The 25,673-nt window shown below is 38.1% G+C and overlaps 1 protein-coding gene across 1 annotated transcript in view; it reads left to right on the forward strand.

Annotated features, from left to right (window-relative positions):
• LOC140229793 (uncharacterized) overlaps positions 1-25,673 on the forward strand; it is a 50,313-nt gene that overhangs the window by 14,078 nt on the left and 10,562 nt on the right. The window contains exons 5-6 of the mRNA XM_072310027.1: positions 20,176-20,292; positions 22,579-22,760. Of these exons, the coding sequence (XP_072166128.1) occupies positions 20,176-20,292; positions 22,579-22,760 (299 nt within the window). The remainder of the gene's footprint in view (positions 1-20,175; positions 20,293-22,578; positions 22,761-25,673) is intronic.

Here is a 25,673-nt window from a genome sequence, read left to right on the forward strand (position 1 = left end):
TTTGCTCACTGCAATGTCCAAAATACGATTCAACATAGGTTCCTAAATCTACAAGTTAAATACATGTAGATGAGAAAAACTGAAAATACATGTATTCTCAAATCATCACTATTTTGTTGGTGTCTTAAATGTGGCAAACATAATGTTTCCATAATGGCACACAAACTGATATTGAGTGATAAAGAGCTAACTTAAATCCAACTTTGTAGTTAGCGTTAATAATACTTTAAATATAGGCTAACAAGAGGTCTAAGGCAAAATACTCACTAACTGGCCAACACCGGTGCTCGGTTTGTCTCAGTCGGGTTCTTCATACATTTGCACTGCAGACGAGTACAGCATGGCTATGCATACAATTGTATCAGTGAACCTACTGCGTAGTACTGGTGGCTGCAGCTGTTCCAGTGTCTCACAGTCCATTATCGGGCATTGTCAGTCTCCGACACGTACCACCACCACAACGGTAGTACAAGATACAGTTTGGATTCACAGTGGATTGTTTCGTCAATTTTCACGATGTCACTAGCTCGCACATTTCAAATCGTTTGAACATACATGCAGTATGGTGTACGACATTTCTAACACATACCGTAGGGCGTACTATATGTAGTACACCGAAAAAAACGTACCCTTACGAAAAAGTCCTGTGGTACTCCTGTGGTAATTACCACAGGACGGTACCACAGGACAGTACCACAGGACAGTACCACAGGAAAGTACCACAGGACAGTACCACAGGAATTGTCCTGTGGTATTTTGGGACATACCACAGGACAGTACCACAGGAATTCCTGTGGTATTTTGGGACGTACCACAGGGCAGTACCACAGGAAAGTACCACAGGACCGGTACCACAGAACAGTACCACAGGAATTCCTGTGGTATTTTGGGACGTACCACAGGGCAGTACCACAGGAATTCCTGTGGTATTTTGGGACGTACCACAGGGCAGTACCACAGGACTAGTACCACAGAACAGTACCACAGGAACTGTCCTGTGGTATTTTGGGACAGTACCACAGGTCGATCATTACCACACAGCATTACCACAGGGCAGTACCACACAGCATTTCCATGGTACCACAGGAGAGTACCACACAGGACAGATCGAAAAAAAAAAATCTGGGAGAATTTTAGCCACATATCAAGGAATATTCCTGATAGGTGAGTGATGGATTTCAGGACAAACATGGCCCTACTTAATAACCTGTCCTACTCCTAACATATAACCTCAAACGAGAGTCTAATGGCCAAATGCCAATCTAGTCCTCTAATAGATCTATATAGTCATATTCTATTCCTAGGTAGCCATCGACCGTATCAGTACATATATATATGGCCGTCTATCCGTAAAGCATTAAGGCATGGTTACTAACTCGATTATACTTTATTATCAAGATATGAAATTACACTTTCATTACAATATCTATGATATTGGGAATAACATAACATAATTAGACAATCTTTCATGAAGTTCAAAGTAAGTTCCATCATTAATACTTTGACTTTTTAAGTCATATATGTATTTTCTAAAATCTAGAGTACTTTTTATGAATATTCATGAGCTATGTAAAAATTTGTACCACAGGAGTACCACACGAGTACCACAGGAGTACCACAGAAGTCCTTATGAAATTTCTCATGCTTTACATCAGCACTTTCACTAAATAGGTAATACTGTAGGAGTATAGGACAGGATAAGTCATGGCAAATCAATTATTATAACTCACAGCATAACTCATCTATCAATTAATTGAGGAATATTAATATGTGCTTGTTTGTTTGTATTTTTGTTATAAATTTCAGTTGATTCTGCCTTACAATTTTCCTGTGTGGTACTCCTGTGTGGTACTGCTGTTTGATATTCTCCTGATGTGATAGTCCTCTGGTATAAAATGTTAAGAAAAAAAAAGAATTTCCTGTAGCATTTTTCTGTGGTACTTACAAATTTAATTTGCTGTGTGGTACTTATATCTGTGTGGAATAGCACCATATTATGATTTTCCTGTGGGATTTTGGACAGTTCCTGTGGTACTCTCCTGTGGTATACATCAAAAATTACCACAGGAATTCCTGTCGTACTGTAGTGTGGTACGTCCCAAAATTCCACAGGACAATTCGTGTGGTACTGTCCTGTGGTACGTCCCAAAATACCACAGGACAAGTCATGTGGTACTGTCCTGTGGTACTATCCTGTGGTACTTTCCTGTGGTACTGTCCTGTGGTACTGTCCTGTGGTACTGCCCTGTGGTACTGTCTGTGGTACGTCCCAAAATACCACAGGACAAGTCGTGAGGTACTGTCCTGTGGTAATATCCTGTGGTACTGTCCTGTGGTATGTCCCAAAATACCACAGGACAATTCCTGTGGTACTGTCCTGTGGTACATCCCAAAATACCACAGGACAATTCCTGTGGTACTGTCCTGTGGTATGTCCCAAAATACCACAGGACAAGTCGTGTGGTACTGTCCTATGGTACTATCCTGTGGTACTGTCCTGTGGTACTGCCCTGTGGTACGTCCCAAAATACCACTGGACAAGTCGTGTGGTGCTGTCCTGTGGTACTATCCTGTGGTACTTTCCTGTGGTACTGTCCTGTGGTACTGCCCTGTGGTATTGTCCTGTGGTACTGCCCTGTGGTACTGTCCTGTGGTACGTCCCAAAATACCACAGGACAAGTCGTGAGGTACTGTCCTGTGGTACTGTCCTGTGGTACGTCCCAAAATACCACAGGACAATTCCTGTGGTACTGTCCTGTGGTACTTTTCTGTGGTACTTTCCTGTGGTACGTCCCAAAATACCACAGGACAAGTCGTGTGGTACTGTCCTGTGGTACTTTTCTGTGGTACTGCCCTGTGGTACGTCCCAAAATACCGCAGGACAAGTCGTGTGGTACTGTCCTGTGGTACTACCCTGTGGTACTTTCCTGTGGTACTGTCCTGTGGTACTGCTCTGTGGTACTGTCCTGTGGTACTGCCATGTGGTACTGTCCTGTGGTACGTCCCAAAATACCACAGGACAAGTCGTGAGGTACTGTCCTGTGGTACTATCCTGTGGTACTTTCCTGTGGTACTGTCCTGTGGAACTGCCCTGTGGTACTGTCCTGTGGTACGTCCTAAAATACCACAGAACAAGTCGTGTGGTACTGTCCTGTGGTACTATCCTGTGGTACTTTCCTGTTGTACTCTCCTGTGGTACGTCCCAAAATACCACAGGACAATTCATGTGGTACTGTCGTGTGGTATACGTCCCAAAATACCACACGACAATTTGTGTGTATACTGTCTTGTGGTACTGTCCTGTGGTACTTTCCTGTTTTAATGTCCTGTGGTACTGCCCTGTGGTACATCCCAGAGTATCACACGAGCCTGTGACACAGTACCACACAGTTCCTTTGTTAACATATTTGTGTGGTACATTGTGTGGTACCAACCAGTACCACAGGAAGTACCACATGAGCCTGTAAAACAGTACCACACAGTTCCTGTGGTAACATTTATTTATGTGGTACATTGTGTGGTACTGACAAGTACTACAGGAGTACCCTACAAGCCTGTGGTACAGTACCACACAGTTCCTGTGGTAACATTACAAGTGTGTGGTACATTGTGTGGTACCGACAAGTACCACAGGGAGTACCACAGGACTTTTTTGTTAGGGTAGCGTTCAAACGTACGGCTTCGATTCCGATAGTCATCTAGTATGATCAGCTATGGTTGAATACGGCCTGGAAGCAAACTCGACATCAAAGTCACTCTCAAATGAAATAAAACGTCAATGTTTACCGCTAACTAAACCTTAGATTCCTGAGCTCATTGAAGATTCTCATTCTGTAACACAAATGCAATCGTAAGTGGAGTTTTCTCGGTATAATTGGCTGCTGGATGACAGAGTTCAACGGATTGCGACAGCGCAGTATGACGTACAGCTCAAGTATGAATGCGGTGGCGGCCGGCCGGCCAGCCAGCCAGCGCAGGGCTGGGGAGCGGACGGCGGATTGCGCTGCCCGCCAAAAGTAGGTCGTTTGCATAACGGCTAGCTGCGCGGTAGTACGTCATGTTGCCGTTTGAGACCCAGGGATTTATTGATGAGCATAACGAGTTTAAAGACAATTAGGTTATAATAAATGTATAACAATTACATAAGTATAATTTTATTTCAAAATATATGACTTGTATTTTTATTTTTTTTTTGCAATTGTTAATATCCCCATGATAACAAAATTAACAAAATTTTTCGTAAAAGTTGTTCATTGTAACGCCGTTCTGTTGTTTGACAACTTCCAGTAGAATCCACCGGTTTCTATTGGTTTCTGCAGGCACTCGGTTAGTTTCTACTGGTTTGACTTGTTAGAAGTATTTTGACACCCCATTTTAAACCTGTAGAATCTACTGATTTCTGTCGGTTTCTACTGGTATTACTTCACAATTTTACAACCCTCTTCAAACCAGTAGACTCCACAGGTACTCGTTGGTTTCCGCTGGTTTGACTTGATATTTTTACATCTCATTTCGATCAAGCCAGTGGAATCTACTGGTTTCTGTCGGTTTCTACTGGTATAACTCCACACTTCTACAACTCTCTTCAAACCAGTAGACTATCTACAGGTACCTGTTGGTTTCTACTGGTTTGACTTGTTTGTTTTTCCATGTATAGGAGATGACTGGTTTGTACTGGTTACCACTGGTTGGACATGATATTTCGACACCCCATTTTAAGCTAGTGGAATCTACTGGTTTCTGTCAGTTTCTACTGGTATACGTAACTTCACACTTCTACTAATCCTCTTTAAACCAGTAGATTATCTACAGGTACCTGTTGGTTTCTACTGGTTTGACTTATTCGTTTTTCCATGTATAGGAGATTGACTGGTTTGTACTGGTTACCACTGGTTTGACTTAATATTTTGACACCCCATTTCAAGCCAGTGGAATCTACTGGTTTCTGTCGGTTTCTACTGGTATAACTTCACACTTCTACAACCCTCTTCAAACCAGTAGACTATCTACAGGTACCTGTTGGTTTCTACTGGTTTGACTTATTTGTTTTACATGTGATAGGAGATTGACTGGTTTGTACTGGTTACCACTGGTTTGACTTAATATTTTGACACCCCATTTCAAGCCAGTGGAAACTACTGGTTTCTGTCGGTTTCTACTGGTATAACTTCACACTTCTACAACCCTCTTCAAACCAGTAGACTATCTACAGGTACCTGTTGGTTTCTACTGGTTTGACTTATTTGTTTTTCCATGTAGGGGAGATTGACTGGTTTGTACTGGTTACCACTGGTTTGACTTAATAGTTTGACACCCTACTTTAAAGCCAGTGGATTCTACTGGTTTCTGTCGGTTTCTACTGGTATAACTTCACACTTCTACAACCCTCTTCAAACCAGTAGACTTCTACAGGTACTCTCTTAATTTCTAGGACTTAAATTTTAAATCTTTCTTACGACTTAAAATATTTTAAGTCTTCAAGACTTATTTTAGGTGGCTTCGATTAAAAGTTGAGTGTCGAAGCTGTTCGCAATCTAAATCTAACAAGGACTTAAACTTTCAGCCAATCAGATGACTTGTAAATGACGTCATGCGCTATCTTGAACCGCCTAAAACCGGAATTGGCGCTGGCCGTCACTTTGCTTCATGCGATGCTAGATAGTGTAGTCATACACACACATTCAGTGCACAATATGTACATTGTACATGTACTATAGTACTTGTACCTACCATCGACCATTTGCAAAGAAACGCTATAGTATTGACTCGAACAGTTGAGTTGGTCTTGAAGGCAGAAGTCATGCAGGCCGGAGTTTTTTTGAGGGCATGATCTGACGGAAGCTTGACCAAGTTGCTTAAAGGTGAGCATATTACTGTATGAATGCCTAAGAATGTGTTTGATAACTCTGGGACTCAGTAACCAAAGATAAAAGATGTTAAGATGTGCACTAACCGCCCTACATTTTTGGCGAGTTTGAGCCTTTCCGCTGCGCTGTATACAGCGCTGTCCATCCCTGAAGCGCCAGTGCTAACGTTAGCTGTTCATGGCTAATGTGTCTATCCAAACATTGTAACATTAAACAAGTTACATGTAGGCTAACGTTATACTAGTATTGTGGGGGCTCTATTTCGGTGAAACTGCAAGTACAAGTGTAATAATACAGGGACTCTTATAAAGCGCCCATTCTACCTAATGATTTACGATGTTGGTGTCTTGACTGAAAGGTACAGCTATGGGCATAACAGGCTACTGTAGCGTAGGCCTAACTGTCGTCTAACACTAAGTAACACTAACACTAACAGTAACAAGTTAGTGTCAGTTCACCCCTTCCTACACTCTTGTAAGGTTTAATTTATCAATTTCTACGTAGAAAGGCACAGTTCTAGGCCTTATCATGCCCCACTATGCTGTGATAAAATGTAGGGCATATGCTGTTAGATGGGTTTTATTTTTAATGTTGTGTTTAGGCCACCAATAGTACGTAGACCCTATGGGCGCTACAATAGAACTGCGACCAGCCCAAACACGAAGCCCCCTGTGTGATGAGCGCCCCAGGGTTTAGGGCGCCAATGTTGCAATGCCAGTGCAGTGGCATCAAGCTCTGAACTGTAAAAACTTCTATCGCATGGGCCATATTGGCTGACATCACCAATTTCCATTGACTCCCATATTAAAATAGGGGGTCTACAATTGATAAACAGTTCCATTGCATGACTAGGTCTACTGAGTCTGATGTCACAATAAACAATTACCTTTGGCGTGTGCACTCAACACTCTTACTATCAAGCGTACATCATGTCACTCATTTTACTGGAATAATCAACTTCAATGCTACTTGCACTCGGCTGCGTACATGTGTATGTAATGTGAATGTGCTACTGATTTGCATTCCGTGAAAATACTTCTACTATTATTACTACCACTCAGTAGTAGGCCTGGACACCTGGGCCTTATGGTTGCCATTTCTGCACTGAATTCAAGACTCTTTCTTGAACTAGTAAGTCTGTTAGTGTTATTGTTGAAGGCGTTGTATGAAACAAATAATGTATGGGATTAACTCGTGCGATGGAACAAGATTTCGCACCTGGATAAAGGTATTCTACTCCAGTCTTTCTCTTTGTAGCATAATCAATGTGGTGATCTGTTTTTGAGTAGAAGGATCTAGACTTAAAAATTCTACAGATCTACACTTCTGGCTGAGATGTATGCATTAAGCATCACATACACCAGTGAGAGAATGTAGTGAAGTTTTACAAAATATGAGGCCTTTTTTTATTTTTTACTTTTAATATTTTTTAAGATAAAGGGAATGCAAATTACCTGTTATTTGTATATTTGTACTCCAAGGAATACTCTGTCAGGAATATCCCTTCTTGGTGTTTAGATATGCAAGACATCCCTGGTATTTCTAAAAATTGATTTTAACGATAACATCTGAAACAAAAATCAGAGATATCGGTCTCATTTTTCCCTCCAGCATGACATACAACCCTCGAGACCAATAAGAAATAATTAATTACATAAAAATCTAGAAATGTGGCTATGGCGACCGTTTATACCCCCGAAGCATATTTGTTTTCTTCCTTTTTTTTGTCAAGCGTTTCTGTTTTTCATTTTCCACTTCCTTATCACTGATATTTCACAGTTTTTGTGTTTATTTTCAGATCAATGCGGACTTTGCCCAGTTGTACCGAGAAAAGTGCAGGAGATGGTGAACAGATGGGGGCCATTTTACGTCAATAGAATTTGCCAAGCGAAACCACCCTTAGTTGCAAGACATCGTAAGAAGATGTGAAGACATGGATGGAGACAGTAAGTCCTTCCGCCAATCCTCATAGATCTTGTGGCATTGATTATAATTACTGGAACAATTTCTGTCCAAAGTGTAAGAGTAAAACTTACTCATTTGTTTATGCTTCATTGCTATTACACATTTCAGGAAAGTGAATGTGCACGAGTTTGCTCTTCATAGACTGATATTGATAATAAGTCGAAAACTGAATGTTAGGGATTGTCAGAGCTGATACAATACGTCATATCTAATATGTTAAAGAGAATGGGTGAAATACTTAAAGTTGAAAAAAAAAATTGTATTGTGTTCCATTCTATAGGAATTTTGTGGAATGTCACTACTTGCAGCGATGCTTCACAGACCCAACATCCCCATGTAGAAGAAAGGGAGAGGACCTCTCATGCTCCCGAGGGATGCCTAGCAGTACCTGGTGCAGAATGACTATGTGCCTGTAAGTACAGTATATGCTTAATGTTTATAGACTTGAAATCAGTTTATGATCAAATCATTGAGCTTCCAGTTTTGAGAATGATCAATATGCATGTTTCATTGGGCTTTTAAGTACCAGCTCATGTTTAGAGAAGAATATTTGAGCTTCGTATCTTACAAAGCAAGACTCGTGTAGAATCTGCATGTACTCAGTAACAGGTGGAATTTAAAAATCTGAATTTCTCATGCTGTCGTGAGAAATGCAAAGTTTTCTTCTCTGATATATCAGTGTTTTTGAAGCGATTCTTCTCAAACAAACTTTAGAACATTCAGCAATGAGTATTGTGTAGGGGTATCTACCGTGTTTTGACAGTTTTCTTTTAAATTCATTAAATTACGGATTAAAAATGCATGCTGACTTCTATTGATTTGTAATAATATGTACATCAAATATCTTATGAGTCTGGAACATGTAAATATCAAGTAGGCCCCACCCCGATGATGGCAAAAAGTAATCTGATTTCTGGGAATTTTTTTCAAGGCTTTGAGGTTTACCAGATGAGACAAAATGTTTTAAAATAATATGTTCCGAAATATATCAGAAATATTTACTTGTACATCACAAACTAAAAGTTATGTGATGAATATGTTATTAGTACATTGTATTTAAGATCAATATGTAAAATTATATTTTAATATTTTTCCCTCCAGAGTGCCCTCTCACTGAGAACTTAACTTCCCTCTATGTGATGCAAAGTTTATTTGATAATAATTGTAGCCTTTGTCATTTGCTCAAACGATTCAAGTGAAATTTAGTTCGAAATATCAGTAGTGCTATACATGTTTAATCTCTTTTCAGGTAGGAACCAATGTTCATGGCATTGCTGATGCAGAGACTCCAACCCCAGCCCCAAGCATCTTCTGATCTGGAGATTCTCCTACCTGAAAGCCCTAGCAAACGGGAAACGCCAAGTTGATCCGCGCGAAACGTATACATCACGAGCGAGAAGCGCGAAGTTCAGTGATGCTAAAGATGCCACCTTCAGCCAGCCCTGCTTAGTCAGATAAGGGAGTGACTAGGCGTACATCCAGTATTTTCTCATCCTGGACAAGACCATACTAAGTCCAGGCTGGAGATGACTGGAAGCAAGAATTTGACAGAATCTTTAAAGCCCACTGTGTCTTCATCGTCAATTATGCTTGGGTGCTTGAAGCATTCTTTGATTTTGTGGCGGCATATTCATGTACTGCTACAATCCCAAGTGAGGGCTTCGTTCTGGGCATTAGCCACGAACTTCAAGAACACGTCAGTGTATGATGCTAGTAAGATTTTCCGACATTGTGCCACAAACCCATGCACACAAGAAGCATATCTGACTTGCCCTGATGTGCAGCAAAGTTTTCTTAATTTTCAGTGAATTCTTAAATCAAAGTAACACAGGTAAAATGCTGCAATGTTTCCTTTGAAGATACTATCATGCATAATGTTTGACTCATGGATATTGAGTTATGTTATGTGTGCCTCACTTTTCCATTTATATTGAGCTACAAATCCATGCACACAAGAAGCATGTCTGTCATGCCCTGGTTGTAGTATTTCCTTGTAATTTTTTTTGTGTGCATTTTTAAATGAAAATAACACAATAAGGAAAGTTAATGCCGCAATGTTTCCTTTAGAGGTGCTATCATGTATGTGTGTGCCTCACTTTTGCATTTGCATTGCTACGTGAACATTTAAACAATATTTCAAGTTTTTATACATGTCCAGTTTCAATTTATTTATTGTTCATCTTTGGCTTGTTTTCTGTATATTATGTCTGGTTGATGATGAAAAAAAAAAGTAATGCCAGATCCGCATTGATTTAAATTGAAAGAAGAAAGTTTAAGTTCCCCTGAACACTTTTGTAATTATTCAACGATTACCTAATTTTCATCACTCCCACAGTGTTTTTGAGCCATTGTCCATCACATTTATTGAGCGCTTATTTGTTGCTATTTTCATTATGACGTTGTGGCTAAACAATTTAATATGAAACTCTCTATTTATAAAGAAATAAACTTTGGTTTTCCAGCCAAAGTATTGAACCCACGAGGAAGGATAGATTCAGCGCAGATGGGCACCTTAAACAAATTTAGAGCATTTGACTTGAAATTTGGCACACATGACCACTATGGTATATAGATATGGAAACAATGTGGTGAGCAATGCATTGCCATGGTAACAGCTTTTTTTAAACCAAAAAACATACAAAAATATTGTGGATTCAGCTAACTTCCTTTAGTCTTCGAGCATTTAGCTGGAAATTTGGCACAAAAGACCACTGTGGTATGTAGATGTGTAAACGTATTCTTTCGTAAGTGTCGATCAATGTGTCGCCATGGTAACGGCATATTTTGAATGAAAATCATACAAAAATATTGTGGATTCAGTTAACTCCCTCACTCTTTGAGCAATTGGCTTTACATTTGGCACATGCAACAACTTAAGCATATAGATGTGCAAACTTAATCTTTCATCAATGGTGAACAATGCGTTGCCATGGTAACAGCATCTTTTCACTAAAATGCATACAAAGATATTGTGGATTCATGTAACAACCTCAGTCTTTGAGCATTTAGCTTGAAATTTGGCACACCTGACCACTATGGTACGTACATGTGCAAACTTAACCTCTCGTCATTGTTGATCATTGTGTTGCCATGGTAACAACATAGTTTGAATGAAAATCATACAAAAATATTTTGGATTCAGGTAACTCCCTCAGTCTTTGAGCATTTGGCTTGAAATTTGGCACATGCAACCATTGTAGTTCAAAAATATGCAAACTTCATATTTCATCATTGTTAAACAATGTGTTGCCATGGTAACGGTGCATTTTCAATGAAAATCATACAAACATTTCGATTCTCCTGTCTCTGTTTAGAGCATTTTGGCTTCAAATTTGGCACATGTTACCTCTACATTACCTAGATGTGCAAAAAATCTTTTGTCAGTGTGGAAAATGTGTTGCCATGGTAGCAGTATATTTTGCATGAAAATGATACACTAATTTGAATTCAACTAAACCCCTCACCCTTTTAGCATTTAGCTTGAAATTTGGCACATATGACGGCTATGATATAGGGCCTATAGTTGTGCAAACTTCATTTTTTTCTAAATGTCCAACATTGTGTTGCCATGGTTACACAATTTTTAGTAAAAACCCTAGAAATCGTCAGTTTATTTATCTTGCTCACTCAGTTTTTGAGCACTTGATTTGAGAGGTGGAACAGTGCATTGCCATGGTAATTTTTTTCTTTATTAAAAAGTAAGAAAAAATAATCCTGGTTGAGCTAATTCCCTCAATTGTGGGTGGGGGTATATTAATCACAATGAGTGATAATTCTAGTTAAAAATTCAGATTGCATCACTTCAACATAGTGCTTTGTTACGAGATATGACATCAAAGTAATTAAGAAACTAGTGGTCCATCTCACTTGAACAGTCTCTTGAGATGGTTCCCTGTCATCAGTTGAGATGGATTCTTAAATATCAATATATTAAGCAGGAATTTGTATATTCTTTTGTCAAACATTTTGTCTACCAAAATGCAATATGGAAATGTACTTATGTAAATCCATTTCAGTCGTATTTCATTTTTTCTGGAGCCTACATGTGTATGACAATCATCTGTATATTTTGTAACTTATCGATGTTTGTGAAAAATGCATCAGTTTGATTTTGTTAAAATAAATAGACCTTTACATGTGAAGAAAGTGCATCAATTGGCTGTCATTTTCAGTAGTCTGAGTTTAAATCCATGATGGATTTATTTGAAATAAATCCAAGGAAGGCTTAAAATAAGTCTTTCGTCGTTTAAATCCAAGCTGGATTTATTCTAAAAACAAGTCTAAGAAAGATTTAAATGTAATCTAATAAGACTTAAAAAATAAATCCTATAGACTTGAAATTTAAGTCGAACATAGGCTTAAATTTTTAAATCCTAGCTAAGACTTACTTTTAAGTCCTAAGGTTTTGTCCGTATCTACAGTCCGCTAGGACTTAAAGAAGTAAATCCTTAGGACTTAAAAATAAATCCTAGAAATTAAGAGAGTACCTGTTGGTTTCTACTGGTTTGACTTATTTGTAACTACATGTATAGGAGATTGACTGGTTTGTACTGGTTACCACTGGTTTGACTTGATATTTCGACACCCCCATTTTAAGCCAGTAGAATATTCTGGTTTCTATTGGTTTATGCTGGTATTACTTCATCACAATTGTATGACCCTCTTCCAGCCATTACTACTGGTACCTGTTGGTTTCTACTGGTTTGATTTAATTCTTGTTTATACATGCAGAAAAGTGACTGGTTTGTACTGGTTCATACTGGTTTTCCCTTCTTTTAAAGCCATCTTCAAACCAGTAGGCTGCACGGGTACCTGTTGGTTTTTACTGGTTGACAAGTAATGTCTTAACATGTATAAAAAAAAAAAATGCTGGTTTGTATTGGTTTGTACTGGTCTGACTTGTCTTTTTTCAACCCAGTTTTGCAACCAGTCGACTCTTCTGGTTTGTACTGTTCTCTACAGGTTTCGCTCTCCACTTGAAACCATTAAACAGTACTGATTTCTTCTGGATTCTACTGGTCTAACTTTGAATTTAACACTCCATTTGAAAACCAGTAGACTCTACTGGTTTTTATTGGTTTGTTCTGGTCTTTTGACCAGTTGAATCTAATGGTCTCTATGGGAATCCTACTGGAACCCTCTGGAAATTCCCATAGAAACCACTCAAATCTGGAAACCAGTAGAAACCAGTAGAAGGTCTCTACTGGTTTCTACTGGTTTCTATGGGAATTTCGACCTGGGTCCCCACCCCTCTCACGCGCACGGAATGAAAAACTGACGCATGGTTGCTTTAGCCAATGGGCATCTCGTACTGAGTGCGCGAATGCTTGCTTATTGCGCGAACCTTTGTTACAAGTGCGCGATAAACATGTTGCCCGTGGGGTGGGGGAGAGCAGGGGGGGTCGGCTGAGACACCGCAATTTGAGCTCATGGCTGCGCCCAGTGCCATAAAATGTCTGCTGCCCTCAACGAACCCGAATCGGTCAATACTGCATTGGTATGTGCCAACAAATCATAGAGCACCACACTTTTGTGAAGTATGTGTTTTGTGTCCAATTGAGAGGATGTCAGATCATTTCAAAATTCTTGTGTGTTTTTTTCCCCTGAGATTCTGGGAGATATTAGCTAGCCTATATGACATACATTGTATGTTTCACATGATTGACTGTGGGTAGAGGTGATTTGACCGAGTGTATGACTTAGGACGTGTTCAGCTAAAAAGAATTGTATGAACAAATCTTTGTGTAGGCGATACAAAAGCTCTGAGGTGTACAAACTACAGATTATATTACTCAGCGAAGCCTCTTGCCACACTCACCATACCACAGACAAATCACAGACCCAACTCTGCAACCCCTTTTGTGACAAGCTATGGAAGAAAAGGGGCTGACTCCATCCCCATTGTGTGCATTGTATGCCTGAACCGAGCTCCAAGCTCCAGTGGATCGAGATTGGGCTTCTCTGAAATCTCCGTCCAATAATACACCATGGCTGAGCTTTGTATCATACTCATTCAAATACACTACAAAAGATCCTCCGTAAGGGGCCTAAAGGAGCATTAAAGTCACTCGCTTGTTGAAATTATAAAGGGAAAGAAAAAAGATTAAGTGTAAAACAGGGGACCACTATGGCAGGGTGTGCAGTATTAATTATATTTGTAATAATCAAAAAATATTGGTGTAATGTACAAACTTAGTTTTCTCCCGAATTCTGTTTTGAAATCAATTTATAGTGCTATAATTTTACCTTAATTGTATTATGGAATAATTGTTTGGGGTAATGCTCATGAATGTCATATTCAAAGACTATTACTACTTCAAAAATGTGCAATACGAATCATTGCCCATGCCTCTTATCTTGCCCATACCCCACCACTCTTTTTATCCCTGAAAATATTGCAATTGTATAAATACCAAGTGGGGATTTTTATGTATTTATGTAAGAACTTTATATTACCAAAAACTCTTTTGGACTTTTTCACATACAATAATCAAATCCATAACTACAATACGCGAACCGCGTGTGATTTTCACCTACCTCTATCTCGTACATCTTTTTATCAACGATCTATTCTTTACAGTGGTCCTATTCTGTGGAATTCTCTCCCCTTTGAAATACGCAATGCTAACTCATTGAATATATTTAAGTCTGGTTATAAAAAAATTCTCTTCAATAATTACAACCAAATTCATTTAAGTTAGAGTATCAGTTTTTACCCTTTACATTTTGAGACATCAGGTGTTTGTTATTGTCTTTGTGTGTTGATTGTTATGTCTTAGTCTTGTCTTGTTCTTATGTTTTACTAGTCTTGCTTCGAACACATTGGTAACAGAAATTTAATGAGTGTTTTTAGGTCAGCCGAAAATAAGGGACATTTCCTTTCTGGCTGCTGCCTACCACAGCAATTCCTTCTACACTGTTTAACTGATATTTTGTAATTGTATTCTAATGTTGTTGTATGTGTTTGTTTGTTTTTATATCTTCTTTGCTTGGTGAAATAAAGAAACTTGAAATAAAGAAACTTGAAATCGCAAATATCTCCATTTGGCAAATATGACGTATATATGACTTATCAGTTTTTGCGAACAAACTCTTCATATTCTTCTTCAACATTATTTGTAAGTTTGAGGTCATAAAACAAATGGGAAAAGTGTGTTTTTAGCAGTTTTTTCTAGAGCACTTTCTGTACAATAGTGTGATTATGTATGTCTTGGAGGCCCCTTTTCATTTCTAAAAATCCTTTATACACTCTTCACTTTGAACTCTAATAACTTTTGAAAGGATGGTGCTACTGCTTTGAAAGTTAGTATTAATTATCAATAGTGTGTGTTAATAGAGTACAGTAAATTTCAGATTAATATGATAATCCCTTCATTGTTGTTGCTATGGTGGTTAACATCCTGTTTTCTGTCCCATTCATTGCTCAGCTAATATATGGCTTGGTAAAGATACAGTGCTTGAAATGGACCTTTACAGTGTACATACTTCCGAACCTCTTTTCTCAGTTCACACTTTGCTGGAGTGTGTGCTTTCTTTCCAATAATTAGATACATAGTAGGTTAGGGGAGTCTGTTTGAACTGAGTTAAATATCATTTTAAATCTCAGAGTCTGTTCTTTCAGATTCTGCCCTTAACTAAAAATCCATGTCTAGCAACTTTGTCTTGGTTTTGAGATGCAGGGCCACATGATGACTCAGAGTGACTTTCAGTGTCTTCCCTTGCAGAATCAAATTTTGTCACCTGTTGGCTTTCATCACTGTTCTGGTGGTAGTATTACAAGAAGGAATCTCTCTGGAAGTATCTGATAGCTTGCTGCAAACAAAATTCCATTTCCTTCAGAATAGAAAAAACCAACAAATGAAAACCAATCTTCATGATCACATAAATCGAAGAATGTGATGCCTAGCAGGAGAACCCAAGTCTTGCTGTAGATCATTTAGTACAAGGCAACTGTGATCCCTGACAACTTCATGCATCATACTTGTTGAACAATCAGTAAGTCTTTAGAGCGATGACTTTTTTTCCTGCAAGTTTTGGTTAAAGGGATAGTCCAGTATTGGTGGAGATGAGAATTTGGCTTTTAACTTTTTGCGAGATACCAAGAAAACACTTATGATATAGTACTGAGCATACCATTGTAAGAGGTATTCAAAGTTTATTTGATGGAAATCGGGTTTGGAATGACTGAAACATCCGAAAACAAAGTAAAACAAAGCGATCGTAATAAAGTGTGGGTCCCACACTTTATTAGAATCGCTCTTTTTTGGATATCTCAGCCATTTCAAGACCAATTTTCATCAAATAAATGTTGAATTCCTCATAGAATTACATGCTCTTTCATATTTCATAAGAGGTTTCTCATTATCTTACCAAAAAATGTTAGAAACCTGAAATTAGGTCTCAACCAAAACTGTACGCTCCCTTTAATCTTAATTTTGACACTGAATTTGTACAGTGGAAATCAATATAGCACAGAAAACGTGCAAAGAGTGATGAATGTTACCATAATAAGATCTGAGTTGAGTTGAGTTCTGAGTTGAGTTGAGTTTATTAACAACATACATGTGAATATGATAACATGATAACATGAAATTCCATAGGGTAAGATACAATAACATGAAAATTTTTTATGAGAATACAATGATTTTTTACAAGGTTCTTACAGCTATGCAGGCATATAATTTACATACTTCTATTTATCTTACATTAGAATACATGTGGTATAATAGATTTAGTTTCGTTGTGATACATTTATCACTGAAAAGGCAACGAGTATGAATAAGTATGTAATGTAGAAATACGCATAGACAAAGGTTCTGAAAAAAAAATAGAAAAAAATATAGAAAAACAGAAGATAATGTTGTTAAAGGGGGAATCAAAAGTTAGCACAAGTGCTAGTCGAGAATGGTTCTCCCATTATACATGTAGCTACATGCAAGCTGCTTATTGCAAGGTCTACTCTTTTTAAGTATCTGGGAAAAAGTATCTTCATTTGCAAACTTAGGAAAGGATTGGTTACAGAATCCTGTATTTGAATTACCAGAATGACTATATGGTTTATTTACTGTAGTCAAATGTTCAGAAAAAGAGCTAGGAGACCATCCAAAAGAATGTGTACCTACAACCCTTGAGCCCCGCATGGACTGGCTCTAATAAGCTTGGCTGTGTAATAGCCCATGATGTGGTCTGTGCATGCCCACAGACATTCATGCACATACAGTATCAAGATTTTTTTTTTTCTCCATGCAGCTTGCTAATTAAAGGTTTCAAGTTGTGTACAAGAGTGGTCCAACACGTTTTGCAAGCTAAAGGCTACCATTGTTAAGCACATAAAGACCAGCGCATCAGCAGTTGACTACTATATGAAGCCAACAAACTGATACTTGTCAATAAAATACCTTGGACTGCAACTATACGTGAGTGAAAGGGTTTACATGGGATCTCACTTGGTTCTCTTTTCTACTTAGATTCTTTGATTCTCAGGCTACGAGTGACCTCGTTGATTACTGTTCTTTAAGTTCTCAGACTACGAGTGACCTCGTTGATTACTGTTCTTTAAGTGAATGGATCGCTGCACCAAAACAAGCTTGCTGTCGCTGCAGATTTCTTTTGATTCCGTATTTTTAAAATCCTCCGACCACACTCTGCTGTTCATTGAGCCTTCAGACTGTATTCCTAGCAACGAACGAGTATTAGGATTGAGACCTTTTATACGCGCGTGTATAGGAGTGGTTGCACCAGTTTTGATTTTAACCTTGCATATTGTATAGACCCACTTTTTACAGGTGGAGAGTTCCCTTTCTGGAAGAATAATGGAAACTTGCTGTTATGTATATCAAAGGCAGACTACAGAGTTATTAAATCAGTATAATGGGGAGATCAGCTGATGATTTTAGTCAATGTTTTCTGCTTTGAAGTTTGATGATGTTATTTGCTACTTATCTCTTAACACCCCCTCTCTCACCCCCTCTCTCGATCTTTCTGTATCTATCTGTATGTTGCTATGCTACTCTATATCTATCTTTTTTCTGTTAGTTTATCTATCTATCTATCTATCTATCTATCTCTATCTATTTATCTGTCTATCTATCATCTATCTATCTATCTAGCTATCATCTATCTATCTATCTATCTATCTTTCTCTACCTATCTATCTTTCTCTACCTATCTATCTATCTATCTATCTATCTGTCTATCTATCTATCTATCTATCTATCTGTCTATCTATCTATCTATCTGTCTATCTATCTATCTATCTATCTATGTATCCATCTATATCTATCTATCTATCTATCTATCTATCTATCTATCTATCTATCTGTCTGTCTCTCTGCCTGTTTATGTAGATTCATAGCTACAGTAAGTTAGTATAGCTCTACAAACTATAACTATGTGTACAAATGTATATGCTTATAGTTCAAAGGACCAGTCTTCAGTAATAGTATAATTCATTCATTCATGATAAAGTGAGATGAAAAAAGTAGAATATTATAACCACTATGCATGTGACGTGAATATACAGTGGATGTAAAGAGTTTGTTAGATTGTTAACATGTTTTCAGAAGCTACCGGACAAAATAGGAATGTCATGTAATATTCTTGCCAAAATAGAAAGAAAGAATGAGAAAAGGGTTTCTCATTGAAGAAATATGTCGCATAATGCCAATAATGAAACAACAACAACAACAACAATCACAAATCATTTTTGATGTTGACTAAAAGCATTTTCGGCTTTTGTTGTGCAGGATAGCTATAGGTTGTTAGAAGCCTGTACGCGTCAACTTTTATTATGCTTATTAGTTGCATGGTATGCAGTGAGCTTTTTCACAGTATTCACAATGGCGTGAACACCTGGGGAAATTGTATTGTAGGGCAGTGACATGCAACGATACTGTTATGCTGATTATCACGCAACATCAGGAGAGCTGAAATGGTGATGTATGGTGCGTGAAAAATGACAATACCCATTAAATTCTTGCTATAATTAACAATTACATTTCTCCGTTGATGCATTATGGCACTCTTTAATAGCCATTGGGGGCCCACAGGGGACTGTATCAATGGCATGCAAAGTCTCTCCTGAGAAAAGTGATCTTAAAAAGAACAAATTTGTTCTTGATTCTTTTGGCATAAAGGACAAAAGAGTTTAATTTTCATCCTCAGATGCACCTCAAGGGTGATATTTATTGTTCTCTGTCATGCATACTGTTGCTGTAGGGTTTTCACATTTTAGAAACTTCATTTTATTACTTGACTGACTTACCGCAAATGTAATCTTGGAGATATCAAATAGCTAGTACTGTACAAACATACTCTCATCCATAAAATTGCAGGTAAGAATAGTTCTATTCTTTTGGCCCAAAGATAAAAATTAATGGCGTGAAATTTTATATGTGAAGAGTTTTATTGCAAAACGTGCTAATTCCATTCTTGTTAAGTTGACATATTTGTGATTAAAGCTGCTAAAAACAAAGAAATACAAAAAAGTAGGATATTTTTAACCATACCTTCTAGAACATTCCTTGTTATGTTACAAGTAAGGTATTACTGGAAAGGTTTTAATTTGCTCTGTCTGATGATGGACTTACTTTGAAATGTTTGAAAATGGTGCTTTATAGCCCATTTTGCAGTAAAACGCTTTATGTCTGAAATACCTTGTGAAGAGGAATGGGGTTAGCCACCTTAAAAAAAAAAATCACTTAATTCACCGAACAAAGTGAGGATTTTTGTTTGAAATATTGATAGTGTTTGCTCTTTGAAGTGAAGGTGTTTCGTTCCTTCGCAATATACAAAAAACTGGATCAAAATCTTCAGAGATTTAAACTATGTGAGTTACATCTTCATTTTATTCATATTGCAAACCTACAATTGGAAGAGTAAATTTATATGCAGAGCTTGATGACATTAGCGGTAGTCTGTTGGCCTGGGGCCACCAAATTCCAATAAGGGTATATCTATGTGACCCATTTGGGCACTTAACCCGTTGAGGATGGATTGATTTTGCTACAACACACATTTCCTGTAGACATGTGCCCAAGTATACTTGGGACTCGTCCTCAACAGGCTAGGATTCAAAATGAGTTGTTACTTTTCCATTATTTCAGCCACTACATTTTTTTTTTTCAAGCCGCCAGTTGTCAAATTAAAAAATGTCAGTGGCCCGAATGGGCCACCAGAGAAAAAAAACGATGTCAAGAACTGAAAATGTTATGTACACGTATGTAGCAATATGTATAAATCATAGAATGGTGATGTATGATGTGTTGAAATTCTGTCCAGTTGTTTGGATTGTATTGGCCACTGTTCCAACATCGCTGTTACGTTTTGCGTATTTACTCTGTAGATTTACTACCAGCAAGGAGGTAACGGTATGGTTCTCTTTGGGACCGGTGGTGAGACGATAGGGGGCGCCCTCTGGGTTCTTCCTCTAGCAGATCTGATCGACAACAACATGGAGAAGGTAGGAATAATATGCTTTCTTAGAGAGTAACATCTAGGGGATGGAATCGTAGTACCCTTAATTCATCTGGATAGCGATAGACAAATTGAACATGTCACTCTATACCAGAGCTGCGAGCTTGTACTGATTTTCAGTAAGGGAGTTCATCGTTAGCGCATGTCTCATTTGACCCCTACACCACAGACTTTCAAATAACATGGAAAGGACCTGTGACAGAGCATTTTTTGTTGAAGCATGCCACCTTTGTAATCAATGTCAATGAAATGCGTGTGTAGCTTGTGTTAAACATTATTGATGAATCACTTTCACCTGTGCGTTCTAACAAGGTGAAACACACAACTTAACATTCCAAATCCTCATTTGCCTGCGAGGATTCTTTTTGTTTGAAAGTCAATGGCAAATACACAAACATTCTCATTTGACATTTATTTTGCACATGCGCAAATCGCAACCGTGAACTCCCTTATTTCTACTGAAATTGGAGAAGAATACTGAGGGTTACAAGCAAATTGCTGATTGTAGAAATCATTGCCTGTGATATATATTCTATTACACCGTCAAGGATTACCTGATTTTAACTAAAAAAAAGTGCAAATTAATTACTGATTTTCAGCCATCAAAGTACTGAAAGGAGTTTACAAAAGTTGGCAACTCTGCTATATACTGGTTATTAGTGATCATGATACACTGTCAAATTGGCAACCAACCTGTCCACAGAGGCCACCTGCCTAGGAGAAAGGTTTGACTAGCTGTACTTTCATTTGTCCACTCTGTAACAATGGGTGAATACAAAGTGTGTTACCTCTGATCATATGACATCAATTAATTGTTAATTCCTTCTGAAGGACGAAAGTATGTTGATGTGGAGTTCACATGATTGAGGTTTTTTTTTTTTTTTTTGACTTGGTCACAAAAAACTGCAGTCACCAATGTCCTATTTCACCATTGAGGGATCATTGCAACCACTGTAAAGCAAGATATTTCTGTGGCATGAAATTTTCATGAAAATTGCCACTGGCATGCAATGCATATGGTATTATGGTATAGACAAAAACTTGTGTGCATTATCTTTTTAATTTTACAAATTTTGGCTCTTGCGATATCAAAATTATACACCCAAACATTTCTGGTTGTACAGTAGACACTTGACATCTAATGAGTATATTGATATGTCTGTCCAACTGAACAAATATCTGTACATTAGCTGCCAGACAGCAACTTTTTCTTTTTTTTTTGTCGTATGGGCAAGCAGGCATATAACTCTTTGCTGCATGTGGTAGTTTACATTGTATGGTGTACTTGAAAGCAAAATAAATGTGCCACCTTGACTTCTTTACCTTGTTATGATCCTTCACAGCTATTGTTTGGATTCATCCTTAATAATAATCTGCATACTCACCTATTGTTTGGATTCACCCTTTAATGAACCACCTACTCACCAAGCCCTCTATTGAACTCTGTGTGTCACAGTGTAAACCCCTTTTGTGCTATCTTGTCGAGACAGCAATTAATGCATGAGCACTTTTGGAAATTGCATAGTGTTCATCAAAGCCAAAAGCCATTGAATGATAAATTTCATTTTAAACTTAGTTTGCAAATAGATACTATAGTACTCTAGCTGTGAGAAATGATTTTTATACAGAGGAATTTATTCCAAGGTCAATTACATCTTGGAATCACAAAATACATGCTATCTAATATTAGTTTGATGCTGCCTGCAGATTCATATATAATAATGTAAAAGTGGATGTTTTCTTGCAAGAAATTTTTTGCGCTCGGCTGGGTTAGACGAATTTCGCATGTCATTCCGTGGAATCAGGACATTACAGGAATGTATTGCATGCAAAAATATTTGTGCACTTCTCATTTTCACACTAGCTTCTAGAAACGCAAAATTTCCACACCATGGAAATTTCCACTTTTACAGTATAACTCCGACCCTTTCAGTGTTTTGACTGGCAGATTCCTGTACAAACTTATTGTTCCTTGTTAATTGTGATGTTTGATTATATACATTGTACAGTGTCGGATCCAGAGGGGGCGCGGCCGGCTCACGCCCCCTCTATTTTCATTAAAAACAAAAGAAAGAAAAAAAGAAAAAAATGAAATGAAACCCAGAAGTAGTACTAGAAATATTAGTTGCGCCCCCCCCCCCCCCTTACAGAAATCCTGGATCTGCCCTGCTGTAGATTGTTTCTTGTTTTAAATGATGTTTGGGATTTTAAAAAAGGATATAAGTCATTTCTAAATTAAAGTCCTCCTTTTATTCCATATGATGATGAACAGGCACAGGTCATCTACAGTGACCCGGTGAAGGGTGTCATGGTGCCCCCCATTCTCATTGACCTCACCGGAGACGGGGTCATGGACATCGTCATGGCAATGTTCAATTCGGTCATCGTGGCCATCAATGGTCAAACCTTTGACCAACTGTGGAATCACACCATTCCCTCGTCAGAATCTTACAGGTCAGTCATTTATGGGTCCTTCCCGCTCCCCCCCCCCCCAAAAAAAAAGGGGAAAAATCAGAAGTGGCATCAGTAATTCAATCATCTTGTCACTTACGTTTTGTCAAATATCTTTATGAAATGCGTAAGATTCTTACAGCTGGACCTAAGTTGAAAAGTGTAAAGTTTGTACTTGAGGAGTCTTCCATTATTCTGTTAAAAAGGATAATAAAAACAAAACAAAATATGTATCCATGATTTGAGAGACCAAAAAACAAGAAGTTTAGCATTCATATCAAAATATTTAAAGTGTAAGATAGCTACAGGGTTAGGGACACAGACTGTAAACATGAGCCCTGCACGCTTCAAGTCCTGAGGAGCACATTGCTTTATTTTCAGGCTGACTTGCCCTCAGCAAAACTCATCATCATGAACATGATCTGCATAAACTGTATTTACATATTTACATATTTAAATGAACTAAGAGGACCAATAGGAGTAACAGAAATGGAAGAGACCAACCAAAATGAAAGAACCCACTTCACTAAAACAACCAATGAAAACAAACCGGATGAAGGTGGCAACAAGCTGGGGTGAGAACTGCAGACATGGAATGATAAACAAAGGGATCACGGTACCGTTTCATGAAAGTTGTCAGCACTGACAAGTTGTCAGTCTCTGACAATTACCATAGTAACAGTCAGTAACCAGAGCATCTCAGCCATTCAAAACCAAGGATTTTGCTAAAATTGTCAGAGACTGACAACTTGTCAGCGCTGACTAAATTGATGAAACACCCCCCAGATGTGACAACAAGCTGAGGTGATAACTGTAAACACGGATGGGAAGGGAATGAGATAGTGGTGAGACAGAAATAGAATACAGGTTAAAGGGATCGTATAGTTTTGGTTGAGACTTAAAGATAATAAAAAGTTTTGGTACCTCAAAAGTGTCCTTGAATTTCCTTGTCTTAGTTTGTGTTTCAGGTTAAAGTACCTTTCATATAACTAACACTGTGAGACTTACTCGCCCCAAAGTGCTCTCATGTCTTAGTAATCATGCAATTAACTGCGATCAGCAGCCCCATACGCATAGCGACCAGCAGTCCCATACGCATAGCGTAATCGGGCTTCGCATTGTAGCATTCAGGATCATGACAGATTTAGTATCGCAGGATAAATGTCAACTTAAAATCCCATAAATTCTTCAATTTGAAGACTTACCAATTAACTTGAAGTATTGAAAACAGGCTTCGGGCAACGTTTGGTTCTGCCCATAGTCCCTTTCTGTTTGAATTGATGACTGAATGTGACTCGGTCGACAGGACCTTAGGAGAGCTACATACAGTACACTGAATACTACAGCCAGTGCATGCGAACACATCACATGCACACAAATTTCAAATCCATGAACGGATAAGATGTTTGTGTGCACATGCGCTGGCCATGGTATCCAGTATATGTAGCTCTCCCAAGGTCCTCTCGACCGAGTCACATTCAGTCATCAATTCGAACAGAAAGGGACTATTGGCAGAACCAAACGTTGTTCGAAGCCTGTTTTCAATACTTCAACTTAATTGGTAAGTCTTCAAATCGAAGAAATTTTTGGATTTTAAGTTGACATTTACCCGCGATACTAATTCTGTCATGATCCTGAATGCTACAATGCGAAGCCCCATTATGCTATGCGTATGGGGCTGCTGGTCGCAGTTAGCTATGCGTACAATGGGCTGCACGCTGCTGGTCGCAGTCAGTGGTTTCGTACAATATTTATCAACGCTGTACAGCGTCAGCTCTGGTACGAAACCATTATTGCATGATTACTAAGACATGAGAGCACTTTGGGGCGAGTAATTCTCATAGACAACGTACTTTAACCTGAAACACAAACCAAGACAAGGAAATTCAGGGAAGCTTTTGAGGTACCAAAGCTTTTTATTATCTTTAATTTCAGGTTTCTAACATTTTTTTGTAAGATAATGAGAAACCTCTTATGAAATATGAAAGAGCATGTAATTCTATGAGGGATTTAACATTTATTTGATGAAAATTGGTTTTGAAATGGCTGAAATATCCAAAAAAGAGGGATTCTAATAAAGTGTGGGACCCACACTTGATTACGTTTGCTTTGCTTTGCTTTACTTTGTTTTTGGATGTTTCAGTCATTCCAAACCCGATTTTCATCAAATAAACTTTTAATTCCTCTTAAAATGGTGTGTTCTGTACTACATCATAAGTGTTTTCTTGGTATCTCGCGAAAAGTTAAAAGCCCAGTTCTCATCCTCACCAATACTGTACCACCCCTTTAATGAGATGTGGGACAGCCTAAGAACCTAACCAAACTGGGGTACATAACAAACCTAGACTGGAAAGAAGGAAATAGGCTTTGCTGTCTTATAAGCTTTGTCATTTTGTATGGATGTTATGCAAATATCAAACCTTCCATATTTGAACAAGTGTTAAATTTGGTATTCATTCAGGCAAATTGCCTTATTCTTAAGCTTCATCAGCTTATTGCATACATGTGGGTTTCTCTGCTTTGTAAAGTGTCAGTAGCGTCTATGGCTGGCTTTGCTAAAGCCCATTCCCTGCCAGGTTATGCAATTCCAATTGACTTTTTGCATGTCCCACCAAGTTCCCGTAGGATACCGGTTAAATACTGCCAATATTCCTTTGTTTATTCCTCACTGGCACAACTATAGCACTGTGGTTTTCTATTTGTCTTCAGTGTTATATTGAACAGTGTGCGCTTCGTGAAAATATTTTTTTCTTTTATTTTTCAGTGGCACCCAAACTGTTTAATCAGCAAAAAAAAAAAATGAACTTTTGTCTTTAGTTTCTCAGGCATACTTGGTGTTTTATATGAATGGTGGGAATAATGAAATACACAAAGGTAACTTGACCTTCTGCATCAATTGTTATTTTATTTACATTC

Source organism: Diadema setosum, chromosome 6 (assembly GCF_964275005.1).
Source record: "Diadema setosum chromosome 6, eeDiaSeto1, whole genome shotgun sequence".
Classification (NCBI taxonomy): domain Eukaryota; kingdom Metazoa; phylum Echinodermata; class Echinoidea; order Diadematoida; family Diadematidae; genus Diadema; species Diadema setosum.